The sequence below is a fragment of the Camelus ferus genome, chromosome 5 (assembly GCF_009834535.1).
Source record: "Camelus ferus isolate YT-003-E chromosome 5, BCGSAC_Cfer_1.0, whole genome shotgun sequence".
In the NCBI taxonomy this organism is placed as follows: domain Eukaryota; kingdom Metazoa; phylum Chordata; class Mammalia; order Artiodactyla; family Camelidae; genus Camelus; species Camelus ferus.
In genome coordinates this window covers 77,859,167-77,878,247 of record NC_045700.1, presented here as the reverse complement: position 1 = coordinate 77,878,247, position 19,081 = coordinate 77,859,167, and the positions used below count along the sequence as shown (strand labels likewise).

At 39.4% G+C, this 19,081-nt stretch overlaps 1 protein-coding gene across 5 annotated transcripts in view; it reads left to right on the top strand.

Moving 5' to 3' along the window:
- Nucleotides 1-19,081, top strand: part of MYO1B (myosin IB) — a 167,714-nt gene that overhangs the window by 132,834 nt on the left and 15,799 nt on the right. For 2 of the 5 annotated variants that reach the window (XM_032480150.1, XM_006186811.2), the window contains exons 16-24: nucleotides 226-426; nucleotides 1,491-1,717; nucleotides 4,888-5,088; nucleotides 6,711-6,804; nucleotides 7,821-7,970; nucleotides 11,465-11,533; nucleotides 14,806-14,892; nucleotides 15,158-15,244; nucleotides 17,035-17,121. In XM_032480150.1, coding sequence (XP_032336041.1) covers nucleotides 226-426; nucleotides 1,491-1,717; nucleotides 4,888-5,088; nucleotides 6,711-6,804; nucleotides 7,821-7,970; nucleotides 11,465-11,533; nucleotides 14,806-14,892; nucleotides 15,158-15,244; nucleotides 17,035-17,121 — 1,203 coding nt within the window. The remainder of the gene's footprint in view (nucleotides 1-225; nucleotides 427-1,490; nucleotides 1,718-4,887; nucleotides 5,089-6,710; nucleotides 6,805-7,820; nucleotides 7,971-11,464; nucleotides 11,534-14,805; nucleotides 14,893-15,157; nucleotides 15,245-17,034; nucleotides 17,122-19,081) is intronic. The other 3 variants (XM_032480152.1, XM_032480151.1, XM_032480153.1) reach the window with 3 other exon arrangements.

Sequence of the window (19,081 nt, the reverse complement as noted above, 5' to 3'; positions counted from 1 at the left end):
ATAGAGACACTCCTCGCCTTCCCCTCACCCCCCACACCTGGGCCACTTTGGAGGAGGGCTGATTTCTGTGGCTTTTTGTTATTTGTTTTGATTCTCTGCTTCTTGTTGTGACTGAATGGAATTTTCTTGTGACTAAGTTGATTGTGTTCAATGGTATAATTAGGAATAATTATGAGAACAATACAGTGAGGAAGGAAGGAAACCTTTTTATTTCCTCTCTCCCAGAACACAAATGGAATCCTGGCCATGCTGGATGAGGAGTGCCTGAGGCCTGGCACGGTCACCGACGAGACCTTCTTGGAAAAGCTGAACCAAGTCTGCGCCACCCACCAGCACTTTGAGAGCAGGATGAGCAAGTGCTCCCGGTTCCTCAACGACACGTCCCTGCCTCACAGCTGTTTCAGGATCCAGCATTATGCCGGCAAGGTATGGGCACTGCAAGACCCAGGCGGGCACCATGCCCCAGGGATGGCAGCCCCACCAGCGCCAAGAGTTTGCATGGAGCTGCTGGCATAGTAGAATCAGTAAATGTTGAGAAGAAATAGAATCTGGACCATGTTGAACAAAATCTTATGAGGACTGAGAGGTGGAAGGAAAGCCGGTAGACTTAATCAAGATTTCAGATTGATATTAAACATCGATTTTATTACTTTCAAGCTCCAAGCTATCCTGTAAGAAAGATTTATCAACACCAATAAAAGATTTGCCAGTAAAGATTAAGAGTCACTAAAGACTTACAGTCAGATTTTAAAAGCACAAAAAAATAAATAAATAAAAATAAAAGCACAAAGCATTTAGTGAAAATCATGAATTTTTAGATTGAATTTGAAACGACACTGGAGAAAATATCTACTTGTTAAAAAAATCTACTCTTTTATTCACTTGCTTAATATTTGGGGGAATTAATTAACATAAAGATAATGTTAAAAATAAGCTTGCAAAACTTCAAAGGGGAAAAATTTGATTATATATTTAGTAAAAATCATGTGTATAGTATCTACCTTTAACTTCAAAATTCAAACATGGTACTTTTTCATCCTATGTTACTGAAAGATACTTTCCTGGTCAGTTTCTCTGCTGGCTTAAAGTGTCTATGAAAATATCAGTGTTATCTCTATTTTCCCCCGTCTCCTTTTAAACACGCTAGAATTGGTACATGTAAACTAAAAAATAGAGGTAAAACCTCAAAAATACGCTTGAACACACAAAAAAATCCTAAAATCCTTTGAAAATGTTATGATAATATTTTTGGAGTTTATTCTTGCAAATCCTGTAGGGTAACAGAATTTATTTTGAACTCTTCTGTGATTTAGACAGATGGAATTTAAACTTGGAGGCTAATTTGGTATTAGAGTGTGACTAATGTCTTGGGGATTTTTTGATGGAGAAAGAAGAGGCTGCAGTATAGATAGTCTCGGGTTATTTTTAACAGTTGTTTGATGCTGTAGCGTGCAGAATATCAGCCGCTGAGTACCATGTGCTGCTTGTAGGTGCTGTACCAGGTGGAAGGATTTGTGGACAAAAACAACGACCTTCTCTATCGAGACCTGTCCCAAGCCATGTGGAAGGCCGGCCACGCCCTCATCAAGTCTTTGTTCCCCGAGGGGAACCCCGCCAAGATCAACCTGAAAAGGCCTCCCACAGCAGGCTCGCAGTTCAAGGCATCTGTGGCCACTTTGATGAAAAACCTGCAGACCAAGAATCCAAACTACATTAGGTATTTCTCTCACATAGAGCTCTCTTTGACCGTTCAGTTACGAAGGCACTCTTAAGGAAGGTCATTTTCTTGTTTGTTTAAATCTGAGTGTAGTCCAAGCAGAGGATAAAAGTAAGGTATTTATAGGTTAAATAATATGATGTCTTAGGTTTGCTTTAAAAATACTCCAGTGCCTCCAAAATGAGGAATTTTAAAAAGGAAAAAAAGAAGTTGGTGGAGTGAGACTAGATACTTAATGAAATAGGGTTCTTGACACATGGAAGTTCTCAACTTTCTGGGTTTTTTTTTTTTAATTTAATGACAAGTTAAACAAAATGTTAATTTTTTTTTCTGGTAAGGGTTTTGCATAAACTCTTATTGGATTCATTTTGGATTCTTGTTATATTAACTTAGAAAGTGGGCTTTAGTTACAGGTCTGATATGAGGAAATATGTGCCTCTTTCTTTCTCGTGAGAGTTATCAGTGCGGAGAAAGTAATGATTTCTGAAGCAATCTGAAACTTTTCAAAGCAGCAGAAAGAACTTAAAAAGCATCTGGTCTCATTTTTCCACTTCTGGGGCATCTTAGATCTCAGGATTCAGTAAAGACCAACTAGTATTAGAGTTTGCAATGTGTGTATTTAGTGAACCAGGTAACAGAAGGTGTGTGTCTAACAGATCAGATTTCATACGGCACGTGGCCACCCACCTGTGCCTTCTACGGTTGTCTTTGAAAAATACAGTTGTGAGGAAGTTAGAGTGAAGAACGTTTTTGTGTTTGGCTTGTTGACCTAATATTTATATTCATAACAAATGTAAACAGGTAAAATCCCCTGGTTTGATTGCAACCAGCTTGGATCATATGTTAGGTAAAGATCTTAGTTTCAAGAAAAAATAACCAAGAAACTTTCTGTGATCAGTTGCTTTTGTTATTCTCAGTGGAATCAACTTTTTTTTTGAACCTTTAAAATTCTATTTTATTGAGGTATCATTTGCATGAAGTGATATGTACAGATCCTAGGTTAATGACTCAATTATTTTTTCACCTCTGTTTATATACTTTGGTAACCACCACCCAGGTCAAGACATGGAACATTCCATCACCCCAGAAAGTTCCTTTATTCTCCTTCCCTTTTAGTGGTTTTAATGTGTCTTTAAGAAGTCTTAACTAGTAAACGCCAAGGTTGTGAACATATTATTATATATTTTTACAGTCATTACAGTTTCAAATTTCATTTTAAGGTCTATATTTTTCCAAATAGATATTCTATTGCTTTGGGACTATATACTGAAAAGAAAAAAAAATCTCTATTTCTCATTCATTTGCCCTGATGTCTTTATTGAAAATCAATTGAATATATGTGTAGGAGTCTAGGTCTCAACTCACTAGTTTATTCCATGATCTGTTCCGTTGATTTGTCTATCCTTAAGCCAAAGAGTAGACATTATTTTTATAAATGTAAAAGGAAAACATAAAAAAAACCAAGGTCAAATTAGGTAAGGTTTAGTTGTCCATATATCATATGTGTGTGTGGAATTTATTTGACAGTTGTAGCTAGGCAGACATCACCATACATGTTTAACAGTATATTAACTAGGATACAGAGATTGCTACAGCAAGATTCAGAAAAAACAGGGGCTTAAACAAGATTGACTTTTTTTTTAATTGAAGTACCATCAGTTACAGTGTGTCAGTTTCTGGTGTCCAGCACAATGTCCCAGTCATGCATATACATACATATATTTGTTTTTTTTTTCTTTTTATTAAAGGTTATGAAAGGTTTTTTTTCATTAAAGGTTCCTTGTGCTACACAAGGTTATTAAAGATTTTTTTCATTAAAGGTTCCTTGTGCTACACAGCAGAAACTTTTTTTAAAATCTATTTTTGTATATAGTGGCTAACATTTGTAAATCTTAAAACTCCCAAATTTATCCCTTCCCACCCTCTTTTCCCGGTAACCATAAGATTTTTTACTATGTCTGTGAGTCTGTTTCTGTTTTGTAGATAAGTTCATAGTATCCTTTTTTCCTTTCTTTCTTTTTTTTCAGATTCCACATATGAGTGATATCATATGGTTTTTCTTTCTCTTTCTGACTTACTTCACTTAGAATGACAATCTTTAGGTCCATCCATGTTGTTGCAATGGCATTATTTTGTTCTTTTTTATGGCTGAGTAGTATTGCATTGTATAAATATACTACAACTTCTTTATCCAGTCATAATGTTGACATTTATTTCCTATGTAACTTCTAAGTGTGTGGACTCCAGGGCCAGTAGAGCAACTCCCTCTGTGTTGTGGTCCTGCAGTTTCCAGGGTGTTTCCCCTAATCTGTGTAGTTTGCGATGGCTCACCACCGTGTCAGCATTCCCAGCCAGCAGCTTGCAGAAAAGCAAAGAGAGAACAAGTGCCTTCCTTTTAAGGCCACACCAGAGATGGCAAATGTTACTTCTGCTCTGGCTAAAATTTTGGTCACATGGCCACACCCACCTGCAAAGGAAGCTGGGGAATGTAGTCTTTCCTTGGGTAGCAATTTGCCCTACTGAAAATGAGGGAGATTAGGGATTTAGGGAGACAGCGGTGTTTTTAATCTTTTCATTGAGGTATATAATATACATACAGTACAGTAGGGTATGTGAATCTTAATTCTACTGCTTGTTGAATTTTTACATATGTCTACACCTGGGTAGTCCCATCCAGATCAAGATATAAAGCATTTCCATCAATTCAGAAGGGTCCCTTATGAAATTTTAAAGCATATAAGTACCATATTGTTTCCTTCTTGTGCTGTTTAGGCAAAACAGTTCCTTCCCTGTCATTCTCCACCCCAGCCGCTCCCCAGCGGTAACAGCAATACCGAGTTCTTACCAGGGATTAGTCTTTCTAGAACTTCATATAGATGGAATCATAAAATATGTCCTTTTTTACGTCAGACTTCTGTCATACGACAAAATGTCAGTGATATTCATCCATGGTATTATACACATTATTTTTTATTGCTGTGTATAAAGTGTATTTATTTTGAAGTTTTTATAAAATGATTTGAAATAACTTCAAAAGAAACAGCCAGGTTTTCCAGGAATAATAAATAATTATCTCACCGTGAAATACTTATATATGATATTTGTAAAATATGGACAGATACATCCATAGGCAACAGAGTTTAAAACCTAAAATCTGTGTGATCTTTTAGGTGTATCAAGCCGAATGATAAAAAAGCAGCACACATCTTCAACGAGGCTCTAGTATGTCATCAGATCAGGTACCTGGGTCTTTTGGAGAACGTCCGTGTGAGGAGGGCGGGCTACGCCTTCAGGCAGGCCTATGAACCTTGCCTAGAAAGATATAAAATGCTTTGTAAACAAACATGGCCTCATTGGAAAGGACCAGCAAGGTAAGACATTCATTGATCATATTTAATAATAAGTTTTAAAGTATATAGATACCGTGTTGTGTTCTTCACATGCAAAACAATTCTGTGAAAGGTTGGGTGTAGCCTCTGTTTTGGTCCAACTTCCATCAGATGTGTTTTTATTTGATGCTAATTCTTATTAATAATAAAAGTCTTGGTTTTCTTTAAGGTCAAAACAGAGCTTATCAAATCCACATTTAGAACTAGTATATCAATAGAACTAGTATATCAATAGAACTTTTAAAATACGCTGTGGCAAATTAGCAGGAGGGGAATTTTGTAATTGGTAAGTGTATTTGTGTAGAATCTTAGAAGGGTAGAGTTAGAGGCATCTTGGATCGCTGCTCGCAGCTTTTCTGGGGTTTTTTCTGGAGAATTAACTCCAGAGAAAGTAAGTGGGTGGGAGTGGGGGTCCCAGTCTTTGCCCATATCTGTACCAGTGGAGAAATGGAGGTCACAGTGTCGGTGTAATTGCGAGTAAACCTGGATTGGAGAATATGGCAGAACTCAGGGCCTTATGGCTGTTAGCTCACCTGCCTTGAATTGCACTCACCCACCCAGTCCCAGACAGCACTGGACCACTGCAGACCCATCCAGTGCAGCCCCTGAGATCCCCCACATGCAGAGAAGCTGTATGCTGGCAAGTGGGGGCTGCAGGCGAGGACTCCGGCTGGCCTGCACAGTGACCTTTCTTCTGCTCTCACCAGTCACAGAAGTGGCCCTTCCTTAGAAGCTCGCCCAACCACTGCAGGAGGGCTGACGTGCCCGTCTTATGGGGGTTTTCATTCCGCTATACTGGTGTTGCCTCCACGTTGTCACTGGACCTGGCCTTTCCCAGGGGCATCAGTAGGATTAGACACTCACCCTCTATTACAAGAAAAGAAACTCCACACATACGATGTTGTCTCTGATACATAATTCAATCTCCAGATAATGTAGGATGTGAGTACTGTTTCATTTCCCTCTGCTGATTTCCAGAGTATTATGGTCAACGTCTACCATAATACACAGAACATGTATTCACTCCCTGCCTGGCATCTAGTCCACAAGTTGGTGGGGCGAAGTTTAGTATTAAAGACTGTTAAATCCAGTGTCCAGGATGGAAAGGTCACAGCCAAGTCCAGGCCTTGCTCCCACCCCGTAAGACCTTCATTCTGCTGTATGCAATGGGTCTGGCACTTAGCACTTTTGGGCCCTGCCTACAATCTGAGCAACAGGAGCAATGTCTAAAATGTTTTCAAAAATTAACTGAATGGGGTTCAAAATAGACTTGAGTTTCTTACATATCCTCTGGCCCCAGTTGGTGCATTGATACAAGTATTGCCTCTGCTAATGAAATCAAGAAATTGACTTTAATACCCTATTTTCTTAGAATTCATAGTTCTGAACCGAGAACACTTTTTAGCATTAACTGGATTCGGTTTAATTTGTGGAGTTCAGTCTGAAAATTCTTTGATTGAAGGATGCTTACTGAAAGAACAGTTATACTTGGAAATGAAGCTTTTTTTTTTTTAAATACTGCTGAGAACCTAATATCATGATTTAAGATGAGATAACCTATTTTTGTAACTCATGAAATTTACTGTTTTTATTTATTTTTATAGAGCTGGTGTGGAGGTTTTGTTTAATGAATTAGAGATTCCTGTGGAAGAATACTCCTTCGGTAGATCAAAGATATTCATTCGAAACCCAAGAACAGTATGTAATCAAAACCTTACACTCTGAATTTATGTTATAATCATATAGGCAAGTTCCCAAAGGATGTTTAGCTCTATAATATCACCCAGGTTGCTACCAAGAATGCCACATTATTGTGTTTTTCTGCAAATGTCCAAGAGGATGGGTTAGTAAGAGGTAATGGAAGAATGTGTATTTTTTTTTTATAAAACATCAAAAGTTTTGAGCTGATAGATTGTATAGCATTTAAGAAATCATAAAGACACTGGTACTGCAACAGTAAAACCTCCCCAATTCATAAAAATTAGAGGTAAATTCTGTCTGTATTTGTAATATGTGAATTATATAGTAATTTTAGGAAAGATAACCCTACATAAGAGGTACGTGAAGGCACCCAAATTAAAAAAATTTTTTAAGTTAAAAAGAACACTTAAAATTCTATTTAGTAAAAACTCCAAGGGAGCCTTTTAAAAAGTGAATAGATTTCAAAGTTGTAGAATAGATAAACAAGATTATACTGTATAGCACAGGGAAATATATACAAGATCTTATGGTAGCTCACAGAAAAAAAAAATGTGACAATGAATATATATATGTTCATGTATAACTGAAAAATTGTGCTCCACACTGGAATTTGACACAACATTATAAAAAGATTATAAATCAATAAAAAATGTTAAAAAAAAAAAAAGAAAAGAAAAAAGAAAACCTTCCAAAAAAAAAAGTGAATAGACTAGCATGAAGTATAATTAACATAGCAGTTTATCGGTCATTTGGAGAATTTAGGAAGTGTTTAAATTGAGAGAACCCTTGCCAGCATTCTGTTAATAATTCCACCCTCACAGATAGTGTGAAGACACGTCTAGAGCTCAGTCCAGCCCTTACATGATTTGTCATAAGTTCTAAAGCACCGTCATCTAAATTGTGTATCTTGTGGTTCACTCCGACATCGCGACATTTTATTTCCTGAGAATGGCTTTCATGTATGCCGTGCGTCTTTTGGTGGGTTTTTGATAAATCTATCTATTATTTATTAGTTATTCAAATTAGAAGACCTGAGGAAGCAGCGTCTTGAGGACCTGGCCACTCTCATTCAGAAGATTTATCGGGGGTGGAGGTGCCGCACACACTTCCTGCTCATGAGGAAGAGCCAGACCGTGATTGCTGCCTGGTACAGGAGATACGCGGTGAGAGTCCCGGCGTGTTTGGTCTGTAACGACGAAGCTTATTGGCAACCGTTTGTTACGTACTTAACTATGTAGGTGATTTTTTTTTTTTTTACACATTTAATCCTCCTAGTGACCTTACGAAACGGGTGCTCTTCTGGTCCCTTTTTTAAAGATGAGAAAGCTAAGACATTGATCTGTTAAGTAACAGCTACTAAGTGGCAGAGATGGGATTTGAATCCAGGACAGCTTCAAAGCCCAAGTTTGGTTTATCACACTGTCTTCCACTGATACAGAGATCTGTAGTGGGAGACCTACACCTTGAATTTGGTGATCGGATTGGAAGAGGTAATGTCATTTAACCCTTTGAGTATGGTAGGGTCGGTTTTCCAAAATAATTGGCTCTTCTCCATTTATTGTAGGACACTGGGAATGGCTTTAATTCTAGAGAGCTAATGCCACATTTTAGTAGAATTTTGTGTTTGGGTGAAAAGTTGGATTTCCGTTAGTCCTCAATCTAGACCTTTGGGAAAGGACCTCAAAATAAAGGAAGGTTAATTGATAGAGAATTTCTTTTTTGGAATTTTCTTCCTCACTCGATTAGAGATGTTTCACTGGAGGCGTAACAGGTTTGAGGAGAACCTGAAGGTTTGCCTGTAGGCTGGCTTGAACTTGGCATTGTGTTCTTGCAAAATGAATTTTAGTGATAAGAGCACTGCTTCCAAATGCTTTTTCATTCTATGCTTTTTCACTAGAGAGTGAGTTGGAAAAGGAATTAAAATTGCAATCAAATCTCCGTTAGGGTATTCTTCCTCTTTTTCAGCTGTAGAGGAATTTTGCTGTAAGGGAGTGTATAATCAGAGCATAATTTATGCTGACCTATTCTCATGTAATACATTTTAGCGTATAATTTCCAAGTTTTAGAAATTAATGAGTTACTTAAATGATTAACTAAAGAAAAATTGCCTGATCTTTAAAAGAGTATCTTTAAAGTTGCTTCCTCTAGTCAAAAAAATATAACCAACAATACAAGTGTTAAAATTTGACCCTATCCAGCCATGTTAATGATACATTCATTCATATGTATTCTGCAAGTGCCTGGAGGACTTTGTCCCCAACCTGGCTGCACAGAGCCCTGGTGCTTTGCCTGCCTGCAGATTCATGATGCTCTGTTTTCTGTTTTCCTGAGAAGGGGAGGACCAAGAAATAGCCAGTCCTCAAGGAACCCTTTTCATTATTTCTTATTTTGAGATCATTAAGAAAATCCAAGTTTGGAAGGATTCTGATTTAATCTGTCTTGAATTCTGCAGATAGTTTTGAAACACCTCCTCTGCCAGACTCTGGGGATAGCAAGCTGAACCAAACAACCTGATTCCTGTCCTCAGAGAGTTTATATCTAGTGAAGGACGATATGCATTTAAGCAAGTAAATAATCAGAACAATGACAGATTGTACTAAGTGCTAGGAAGGAAATAGAGAACAGAGATAAAGAGGAGTAGGGAGACAGGATATAACGTTAGTAGGATGGTCAAGGAAGACCTCCTGGAAGGAGTCATTTCTCAGAAGAATGAGAAGAAACAGGCAGGGAACCAAGAATAGTAGGTGTTATTTACATCCCCTCCACCCCCTGCAGTATAGAGCTTTTGTGTCTCCAGATATTAAAAAAAGGCACCATATGTATCATTCATTCATGATGCTGGGAGTTAGAGTGAAAACCAGTAACAGCCCAATCTTTAGAGAAAGTACCAACTGTGCTCTGGCGTCATCTCTGTGTAAGCTGCAGGCATACCTGAGAGACATTGTGGGTTTGGTTCCACACTGCTCCAATAAAGCAAATACCACCATAAAGCGAGTCGCATGGATTTGTTTGTTTCCCAGTGCACAAAGAAGTTAATGTTTCCACTATACTATGGTCTGTTAGGTGTGCAATAACACTTTGTCTAAACAAAACTGTACATATCTTAATTAAAATTACTTATTGGCTAAAACATGTTAACCATAATTTAACAATGCACGGTTGCCACAAAACTTCAATTTCTAAAAAAACGAAATTACCTGAAAAGTGCAATAAAACAAGGTATGCTTGTAAATGTCTCAACCAGTGAACTACGTGTTATCCAAGCCAGTGATTTTGCCTTGACCAAATAACTCAAAAGATTTTCTGAATGTCCATTTTCGGTTACTGATAATGTTAAAGTCCATACTCTGTGATATTTCATGACTCTTTGAGATGAATTCTAAAGTGAGATAGTTATTTTCAAGCCACACAGGAATTTTAAAAGGAAAACATTGAGGTCTCAAATGGATGTCAGAAGTGATGGTCAGATGTTGTAGGTATAATTTGGGCCCTACAGCCGTGGAATATCAATCCGTGTGGAACCTTAGAGGTACAACTGATGTGGAAACTGAGGCCGAAAGAAGGTAGTGACTTGTCCATGGTCCCAGGTTCTCTTTGCCTGTGTCTCTGGCATCCTCTTTTGTTCTGCTGCACATACGTTTCTGACATCACCTTCCATTTCCTCTGATCGTCTAAAATGTAGCCCAGGGTCCTGGAGGCCTTGATCCCCTCAGTGAAAGGGAGCCGGGCAGGCCACCATCTCCAGAGTCAAAGACTCACAGCACGGCTTCAGGACTTTGTTTGCAAAGCTGTGGAATTTCATCTCAGATGCCCATGTTGTAGTGAATATTCCTCCCTAAGTACAGTAAGAACTCACTTGTCTAGGGCCAGTGTTCCAGCAGGCTCCACTCTCCAAGGCATCAGCCCTGGAAGTAAGAAGGGCCTCTGGGCATTGAGCTTACTGACTCTTGGCCCCAGGCATCACGGGGTCTTTCCAAACCTTTCCCACCTAGAAGTAACCTCTGCTGCATCTGAACCTGCCTGCTGTGCTCTCATTTTCCCCAGGACACTATTTTTCTTTTCTATTCCTGGCTGGTCCCCTCTGCGAGCCCTTGAATTCAGGGATGGAGTTGGATTCACATTTACATCCTCATAGTTCCATCGAAGGGCTGGATGCAGAGTTGGAGCTCGATAAATAAAGTTTAGTTGATTGGTAGAAGTTTACTAAAATTTGTTAGCTGATTTCCCAGCTTGAGGCAGGGTGAAAGCAGCAAACCTAAAAGGAACTGGGGGTGTTAGAGGCTGACTCAGTAAGCAGCATCAGAATGCTCGGATGCAGACGCAGAGCTCAGTGTGTCTCCATGTTCTGTGCATTTATTGGGTGTCTGCTGTGTGTTCCAACTCTGTATTATAGCAGCATGATGCAAAGAACAGATGTTAGTCATGGTGGATCCTGAGTTACATAGAAACCATTCAATTATATTTTCCATCCTTGAAGCAAACTTGAGATTAACTCAAGTTTGGATTTTTGGATAGTTTGATTTCTATACTTCTTGGTTCCCAGAAGGAATACGGGTGATCATGAGTTCGCTGCACTAAGTGAGCAAGTCTGCTCTCTGTGAATGTGTATTTGGGTGTGTAAACAGAACGGCTAATATCTTCCCCTTTCATCCTACAGCAACAAAAGAGGTATCAACAGATAAAGAGCTCTGCCTTGGTAATTCAGTCTTACATACGGGGTTGGAAGGTGAGTTTAAAAGAAGTGACCCTTATTTATCTGGGGTTTCCATGTTCTTTACAAAGGATGATGTCTTTGGGCTCACCCTGCAGGGGAGGGCTCCTGGTCTCCTGCCTACCCTGTAAACAGTCAGATGGAAAGAATAAATATTATGGGCCAAGCTGGGGCCCTTGACCATGTCTTGGCTGCTTCCTGCTTTCTTTTCAAAAGCTTTGTTCTCTGAGCAGGAAGTCCTTGAAGTAATACTGTACATAATTTCAGTATCCTCTTGCCCTGTTTGCGAGGGAAGCTGTAGTCCAGGGGGCCATTTCTTACTGTTGCCTCCATACCTGTGAGTCCTGCCAGACCTCAGCTCCCCAGCCCAACAGTGCCTTCTGTAACTTCCCCGTGACCATCTTGCAGGCTGCCCCATAATGATCGAATGGTCTGGAGCTCTAACTGTCTTAGCAGGGGTCACAGTGCACACACTACCTGGTTCCAGGTCCTTCCTGCCAAGGCTTGGATCAGGGTCAGCAAACTACAGCCCATGGGCCAAATCTAACCTACTGCCTGTACAACCTGAGAGCTAAGAATGGTTTATATTTTTTAAGGCATTGTTAAATTTTAAAAAAAGAGGAATATTTTGTGACATAAAAATTATGCAGAATACAAATTTTATATAAATATATACGTACATGAAATACAAAGTTCATAGAAATAGTGTTTTCTAAAAAATTTTTTATTGAATGAAAGATTTTTAAAATTCTATAGTGCTTTACAGTTTTCAAAAGTTTCACGCATATGATTTCATACAATCCCATAATAACACTTGTTTTATCCCCTACTGCTGTTACCCTTTCCCCCTTCCCTTTCTGTACTGGTAATCTAGTTTGTCCTCTATATCTGTGAGTCTATTTCTTTTTTGTTTTATTCACTAATTTATTGTATTTTTTAGATTCCACATATAAGTGATACTGTATTTGTCTTTCTCTGTCTGACTTATTTCACTTAGCATAATGCCTGCCCTTCAAGTCCATTCATATTGTTGCAGATGGCAAAATTTCATTCTTTTTTATGGCTGAGTAATATTCCACACATATACATATACACACACCACATCTTCTTTAACCATTCATTTGTTGATGGACACTTAGGTTGTTTCCATATGTTGGCAACTATAAATAATGCCACCATGAACATTAGGGTGCCTATATCTTTTTGAATTTTTTTTATATATCCAGGTGTGGAATTGCTAGGTCATATGGTAGTTCTATTTTTACTTTTTTGAGAAACCTCCATACTATTTTCCACAGTGTCTGCACCAATTTACATTCCCATCAGTAGTGTGGGAGGGTTTCCTTTCTCCACATCCTCGCCAACATTTGTTATTTATGTTCTTTTTAATGATGACCGTTCCGACAGCTGAGAGGTGGTATCTCACTGTGGTTTTGATTTGCATTCTTCTGATGATAGTGCTATTGAATATCTTTTCATGTGCCTGGTGGCTGTCTGCATTTCCTCTTTGGAAAAATTAATCCACAGAGGCATTGCAATCCCTATCAAAATACTAATGGCATTTTCCACAGAACTAGTACAAATAATTTCAAAATTTGTATGGAAACACAAAGATGCCAAATAACCAAAACAATCTTGAGAAAGAACAGAGCTGGAGAGGCCACACTCCCTGACTTCAGACTTAACTACAAAGCGACAGTAATTGAAACAGTACAGTACTGGTACTAGATGAATGGAACAGAATAGAGAGACCAGAAATAAACCCACACACTATGGTCAATTAATCTGTGACAAAGGAGGTAACTATATACAGAGGAGAAAAGATGGTCTCTTCAATAAGTGGTGCTGGGAGAACTAGAAAGCTTATGTAAAAAAATGAAATTAGAACATTCTCTAATGCCATATACCAAAATAAACTCAAAATGGATTAAAGACCTAAATGTAATAAGACCGGGTACCATAAAACTCCTAGAGGAAAAACAGGCAGAACACTCTTCCACACAAATGGCAGTGATGTCTTTTGGGTCTTTCTCCTAAAGCAAAGGACACAAAAGCAAAAATAGACAAATGGGTCCTAATTAAACTCAAAAGCCTTTGCACGACAGAAGAGATCACTGACAAATTGAAAAGACAACCTATTGAATGGGAGAAGATACTTGCAAATGATATGACTGACAAGGGGTTAATATCTGACGTACATCAACAGTTCATTAAATTTAGCATCAAAAAAATAAACAACCAATTAAAAAGTGGGTTGAAGAACTGAATGAAAGTTTTATAAGTACACAGCCATGCTCATTTATTTTATATCTTGTCTGTGGCTTCTCTAGCGCTACAAGGCAGAGTTGGTAGTTTTGGTAGAGAACTTGTGACCTGCAAAGCCAGAAGTACCATCTGCCCTTCTACAGAAAATGCTTATTGCCCCTGCTCAGGTTAAAGATGCTTCAAAGATACCACTTTCCTGTTGGGTGATTTTGTGGAGTGGGCTGGATCCAGAGGGTGGTTCTCAGGCCCAGAACCCCTTCAGAGGGTAGAACCTTGGGCCAGGAGTCCGGCAGCTTCCACTGACCTTTGTCGAGGCCTGTGGTGACCCAAGGGTTCGGTTGTTGTCCCACAGCAATTGCCAAAATACAAGCCTGAGTACATGGAGTAAGTGAACTTACTATCCGCAGGTTTTTCTTGGACCTAATACAAGTCCTGGGTCCAGGTGTCCAGTCTAGAGACTTCAGAGTCAGGACTCGGGGTTCACCTCCAGACTGGCGGTCCTCCTGGCCCCCGCAAAATCAGTTTCCAGCAACTGCTGGAAAGAAGCCACTAGTTTTGAACCAGTGAGGAAATTTATTTTAGCAAATTTTTAGTTACCTCCTCTGGATAAAAAGTACAGCTCCAGCTACATTCCACACAATAATCATTAAAGGGAGCAAATGGATTTTGGTGGTTCACTGGAGATCCTTCAGCCACATTCTGAGAACTGTTCCTTCCATCTGCTGTGCACCAGTTTGTATCGCTGTGATCAGGTGTTTTCCCGTCACAGTGCAGGGCAGGGGAGGCTGCTGTCTCAGTCTGAGTGGGGACTACACTGTCACCTGTGACACCTTCATTTACCACCTTCTCAGGCCGTTTGGGGTAATAAGCTATTTCCCCTTTTCCTTTCTTTAAGCTACTGACCTTTGCCCTGAGAATCAGGATTATCACTGTCTCTTCCGGTGTTTGTTTTCAAGTCACTATGGATACAGTTTTTTTGTTGTCATTAACTTTCTGTTTTTCTGGGTCATTCTGTGCTTTAGGCCCGAAAACTCCTGCGGGAGCTGAAGCATCAGAAGCGCTGTGAGGAAGCAGCCACCACCATTGCAGCGTATTGGCATGGTACCCAGGTAGGCCAGAGACCCCCAGGAAGGCAGCGGGTCCGGAGTGCTGTGTGGAACCACAGACCCTCCATTCGGGTCTCACTCGCTTAAGCTCCTCGGCACGCGTTTGCCTCTTGCTCTTTGCAGCGTCCTGGTGGGGGGTGGTGGCACATGCTTTTGTGTTTACTATTTGACGGTGACCGGTGTCTGTCTTTCTCTTTCTCCGTTGGGAATCAGCAGTAACCTTTCTTGCCTTAAACTCTTCTGTGACTCCTTTTCAAATGCATCACAGGCGCGAAGGGAACTGAGCCGGCTGAAGGCGGAGGCTAGGAATAAACATGCTATTGCAGTTATCTGGGCTTACTGGCTTGGATCGAAGGTACTTGAAATGCACATCCCATCACTCCCATCCTGGAATCTGCAGTAATCAGTCCGTACCTCCAGCGTTTCAGGGGACGGAGGCCCACAGTTAACCGTGGCTCACACTGGTGCATGCTGTAGCCGCTAAATTTAATAAACCTGGAGATGTTAGTGCCAAGAGTGCCCTAGGAAGCTTAAAGCATGTGCAGGGAAAAAAAGACTAATTGCTCACTAATGAGACACTAGCATAGCTGTTTTTTGTTAAACTGTCAAATAACATGCATGTTTAGTTTCCTTTTTTTTTTCCCACCCCCCGATGTATCCTGGCAGTCTTAGAGGTGTTTTGGTGTGTTGGGGGTGGTGGGGGGCATGTTGGAAATGTTAAGGTTTGGGTTTCTTTGGTCTTCTGCAACATATTGACAGTAGAAACGCCTTTAACGCATGCTTTAAAAAAATATTAATCCATAAATGAAATTGTTTTTAGGCTCACTGTGGCAGCTATTGATTATTGTAAGCAAAATATTGTATGTGAAAAGAATTATCATCTGTGACTTAATAAAAGCTATGTTCATGCAAAGCTAGCTATAATTGCCCCTGAAGAATCCCAGGAATTTCAGCATCAGCTGTTTGTTTTCAGAAACAAAGGCCTCCTGAAATACTCTCACTAATCCCCAGGCAGAGTCGTGGGCTCTGTGAACATTTCACAAACCCCAAGGGACAAGCATTTTAGATGTTTTTGTTACTTAGAAAATCAAAGGTCATCTCTGCTAAAAATGTGTATTCCAGCTAGAAACTCAAATACCCATACAGTCCTATGTTTTCAAGTCTACCTTGTCAGCATTATAAACCCATCTTGTGAGGAAAATGAGAAAAGTCAACATTTGCCGGCATAAAGATCTTAAAACTTGCCACAAACAAACCAGAGTTGTTTGTTTGTATTTTCCCCTGAGAAATCGGTGTGGAGCAAACCAGTTCTTTTAATAAACTGAGGGAACTGTCTTAGCAGAGGCAGAGGGTGTCTTAGTTATCCCTGGGACCTCTCCCCTGAGTGAGCTCATTTCCCAGTCTGAGTACGACAGTGTAATGAAGCATGAATGCCTGTCTATTTCTGTCTTTTAAAACAACATACCTCAGATGAATTTTTCCCTAAGTTAGTTTTTAAACCTATGAGTTGTTTCACTTTTTATCTTGCTTCGGTATATTTCACTTTTGGAGCCTTCACTAATACTAAATTTTGATACGTGCCACTTCTAACTGGAAAGAATTGGGGGTTTTTTTGTTCTTGTTTTTTTGAACTACAGAGAAGCAGCCTTTATTCCTTCCAGTTTCTAAATGGTTGTTCACAAGAATTGTCTTCTTATGCACCCAAATGAACGAACTCAGGAATTCACGGCCTCTTTGGCCCCGTGGGCTGGCAGCAAGGGGAAGTCTACTGAAATTAGGTGCCACTCAGAGTTCTAAGGCTTCGATGGGGGAGGGCAGAAGGGAGAATGTGGTGAAGGAAAGGAAGAGGGAGAGAACCGGGGAGAAAAAGGAAAAGAATGGAAGTAAGGGAGTGGAGGGAGTGCTTCCCTTAGGTACCACACAGATGGCTGGCCATCTTCTGGGACAGGGCCTTAACGCATTGAAAACACGAGGGACCACACAGCCTTCCACTGATGCTTTGGGTTTAAATGATCACGCACCGTTTCTCTGTCATTCTGAAATCCTTATAAATTGGCTCTCCTGTTTGGTGGGGTGTCTTTTTTCTGGTCATTTGTGCTATCTGCATTGGGCCGTCTCTTTTATTTACCGTCTAAAACATTCTAGGCTCGAAGGGAATTGAAACGCTTGAAGGAGGAGGCTAGGCGTAAGCATGCAGTTGCTGTCATTTGGGCTCACTGGCTTGGACTGAAGGTACTTCCTCAACCCCTTCTTTCTGTCCACGGTGAACTCAGTGAAGCCCAGCACCTACTAACCCCGATGAAACAATTATGCTTGCTCTTGGTCTGCACAGTCTTTTACAATGTCATCCTGCCTAATTTTGTTCCTTTTGAGAACAAACCTATACACTAATATTTTCTGATTTTATTGTGGTATCTTTCTTTAAATCATAGATTTAAAGTAATAGCATGTTACTTTAAATTGTAATATAGTATATTTTTCCCAAGATATTTGGTTATCCAAGTTCTATTTAATGCTATCTCTATGAGGATGAAGGTTTTTTTCTTTTCATTTATGAGACAGAGTTACAGTCGTTGAGCTAAAAGCTGACCCACCGTCTGCGGTGACCAGCCTGGGGATATTGGGCTATTGTTGCCCTTTATCCTCCTATTCTGTTCCATTGCTGGCTCCTGGGGCAGAGCTTTCTTCAAAGTGCCTGCCATTCTAATTGTTCAGCATAGAAACCAAAGGGTTTTGCATAAATGTACAGATTTTGACAAATAAGACCGGCAGTGGATCATTCAGGTTAAAGAGGACTTTTGATTTGAATGCCTTCTAATTTAGGGCAGGGTTTATTTCAAAGTGGTACTAACCATTTGAGGTGAGGATGCATATAAGTAAACATGGCTCCAAATTCTGAAAAACCCTGACAATAACCTTAGGCAATACAAGGATTTTGTGTTCCTAATATTCAATAACTCATCACTGCAGGGACCCAGCCACATTGCTGTTTTGGGATAATTAGGCCCCCTTTTGACACTTCCCCTTTGTTGTTTTACTTTAATATTATAGTAATTCATTTTTTTCTAAATATTTGAATGTCATCCAGGAAACCATTGACTCTGAATCTGGACAGTGTTAGCAGTATCTATCTGTAAACTCTGCTTTGAACAACCTACATTTTTTCCCCTGAAAGTTTAGCCTATAAACTTTAGTAAATTAACTTTGTGATTATAATAAATATGCATCAAGTTATTTTTGAAGTAATTAAGTAACTTAAATATGAATTTAAGATGTTCTATCTCTAGAATTCTGAACAAGTTCTGTAACTACTTTTTCAAAGTCAAAACTAAGGATTTTATTTCCCATTTGATTCACATTCTAATTTTCATAAAGGGAGGAACAAACAACATTGAGTCAGGACTTTTACTCTCTATAATGATTTCTACCAGCGACATCAGATTTATCTTCAGCGTTCTGGATTTAACTAACTGCATATGATTTTAAAAGCACCTTCATATTAGAGTGTGTGCTAGCGTCCTATAAACCAAATTCACTGTTTTAGCCTAAGTTATTTGGGCTTATTCTCAACATAACTGTCTTTATTCTTCCAGTTTCCGACAGAACAGGATTATTTTAATGTTGCCATTATTATTGCTATGAGATAAGATTAAACTCCTTTGAAGACCAAGAATGTAATAATTTTGTATTTTTTTAAAAAATTATGTTAATAGGAACTGTAGTTTCACCCTTATAAATGATTTGATTGTGAAATTGATTATAAAGTTCAATGGGACCCTTTTTAGGACCCTTGGGGCCCATGAGGGGGACCCATTCTATATGCCAGCGTGTTGTCACCAGGCCTTCTCTGTCTGTAGCTGTATTTCAGGAGAAAGGGCCTGTCCTGTGAAGTATCAAAAAGCATGTTGCCTTGAGCTCAGTTACAGTGACGTTCAAGTGAATACAGGACTTCTAGTATATTTCTAAGGACATGTTTTCACGAAACCTCACTTTAACTTCTCTGCTTTCCTACACTATTACAATTTCAGGAACCAATGAATAGGTACCTTTTTTCTTTTTGTTACTTTTGACCTTGTAAGTTTGAGATTTGAAATAGTTACGAACAACTCCGAAGCTAAAAGAGAAATGAGCATCGGTAACATAGAGTATGAATTAAAGGAGAAACTGTCTATGTGGTGTATGGGAGAATTTT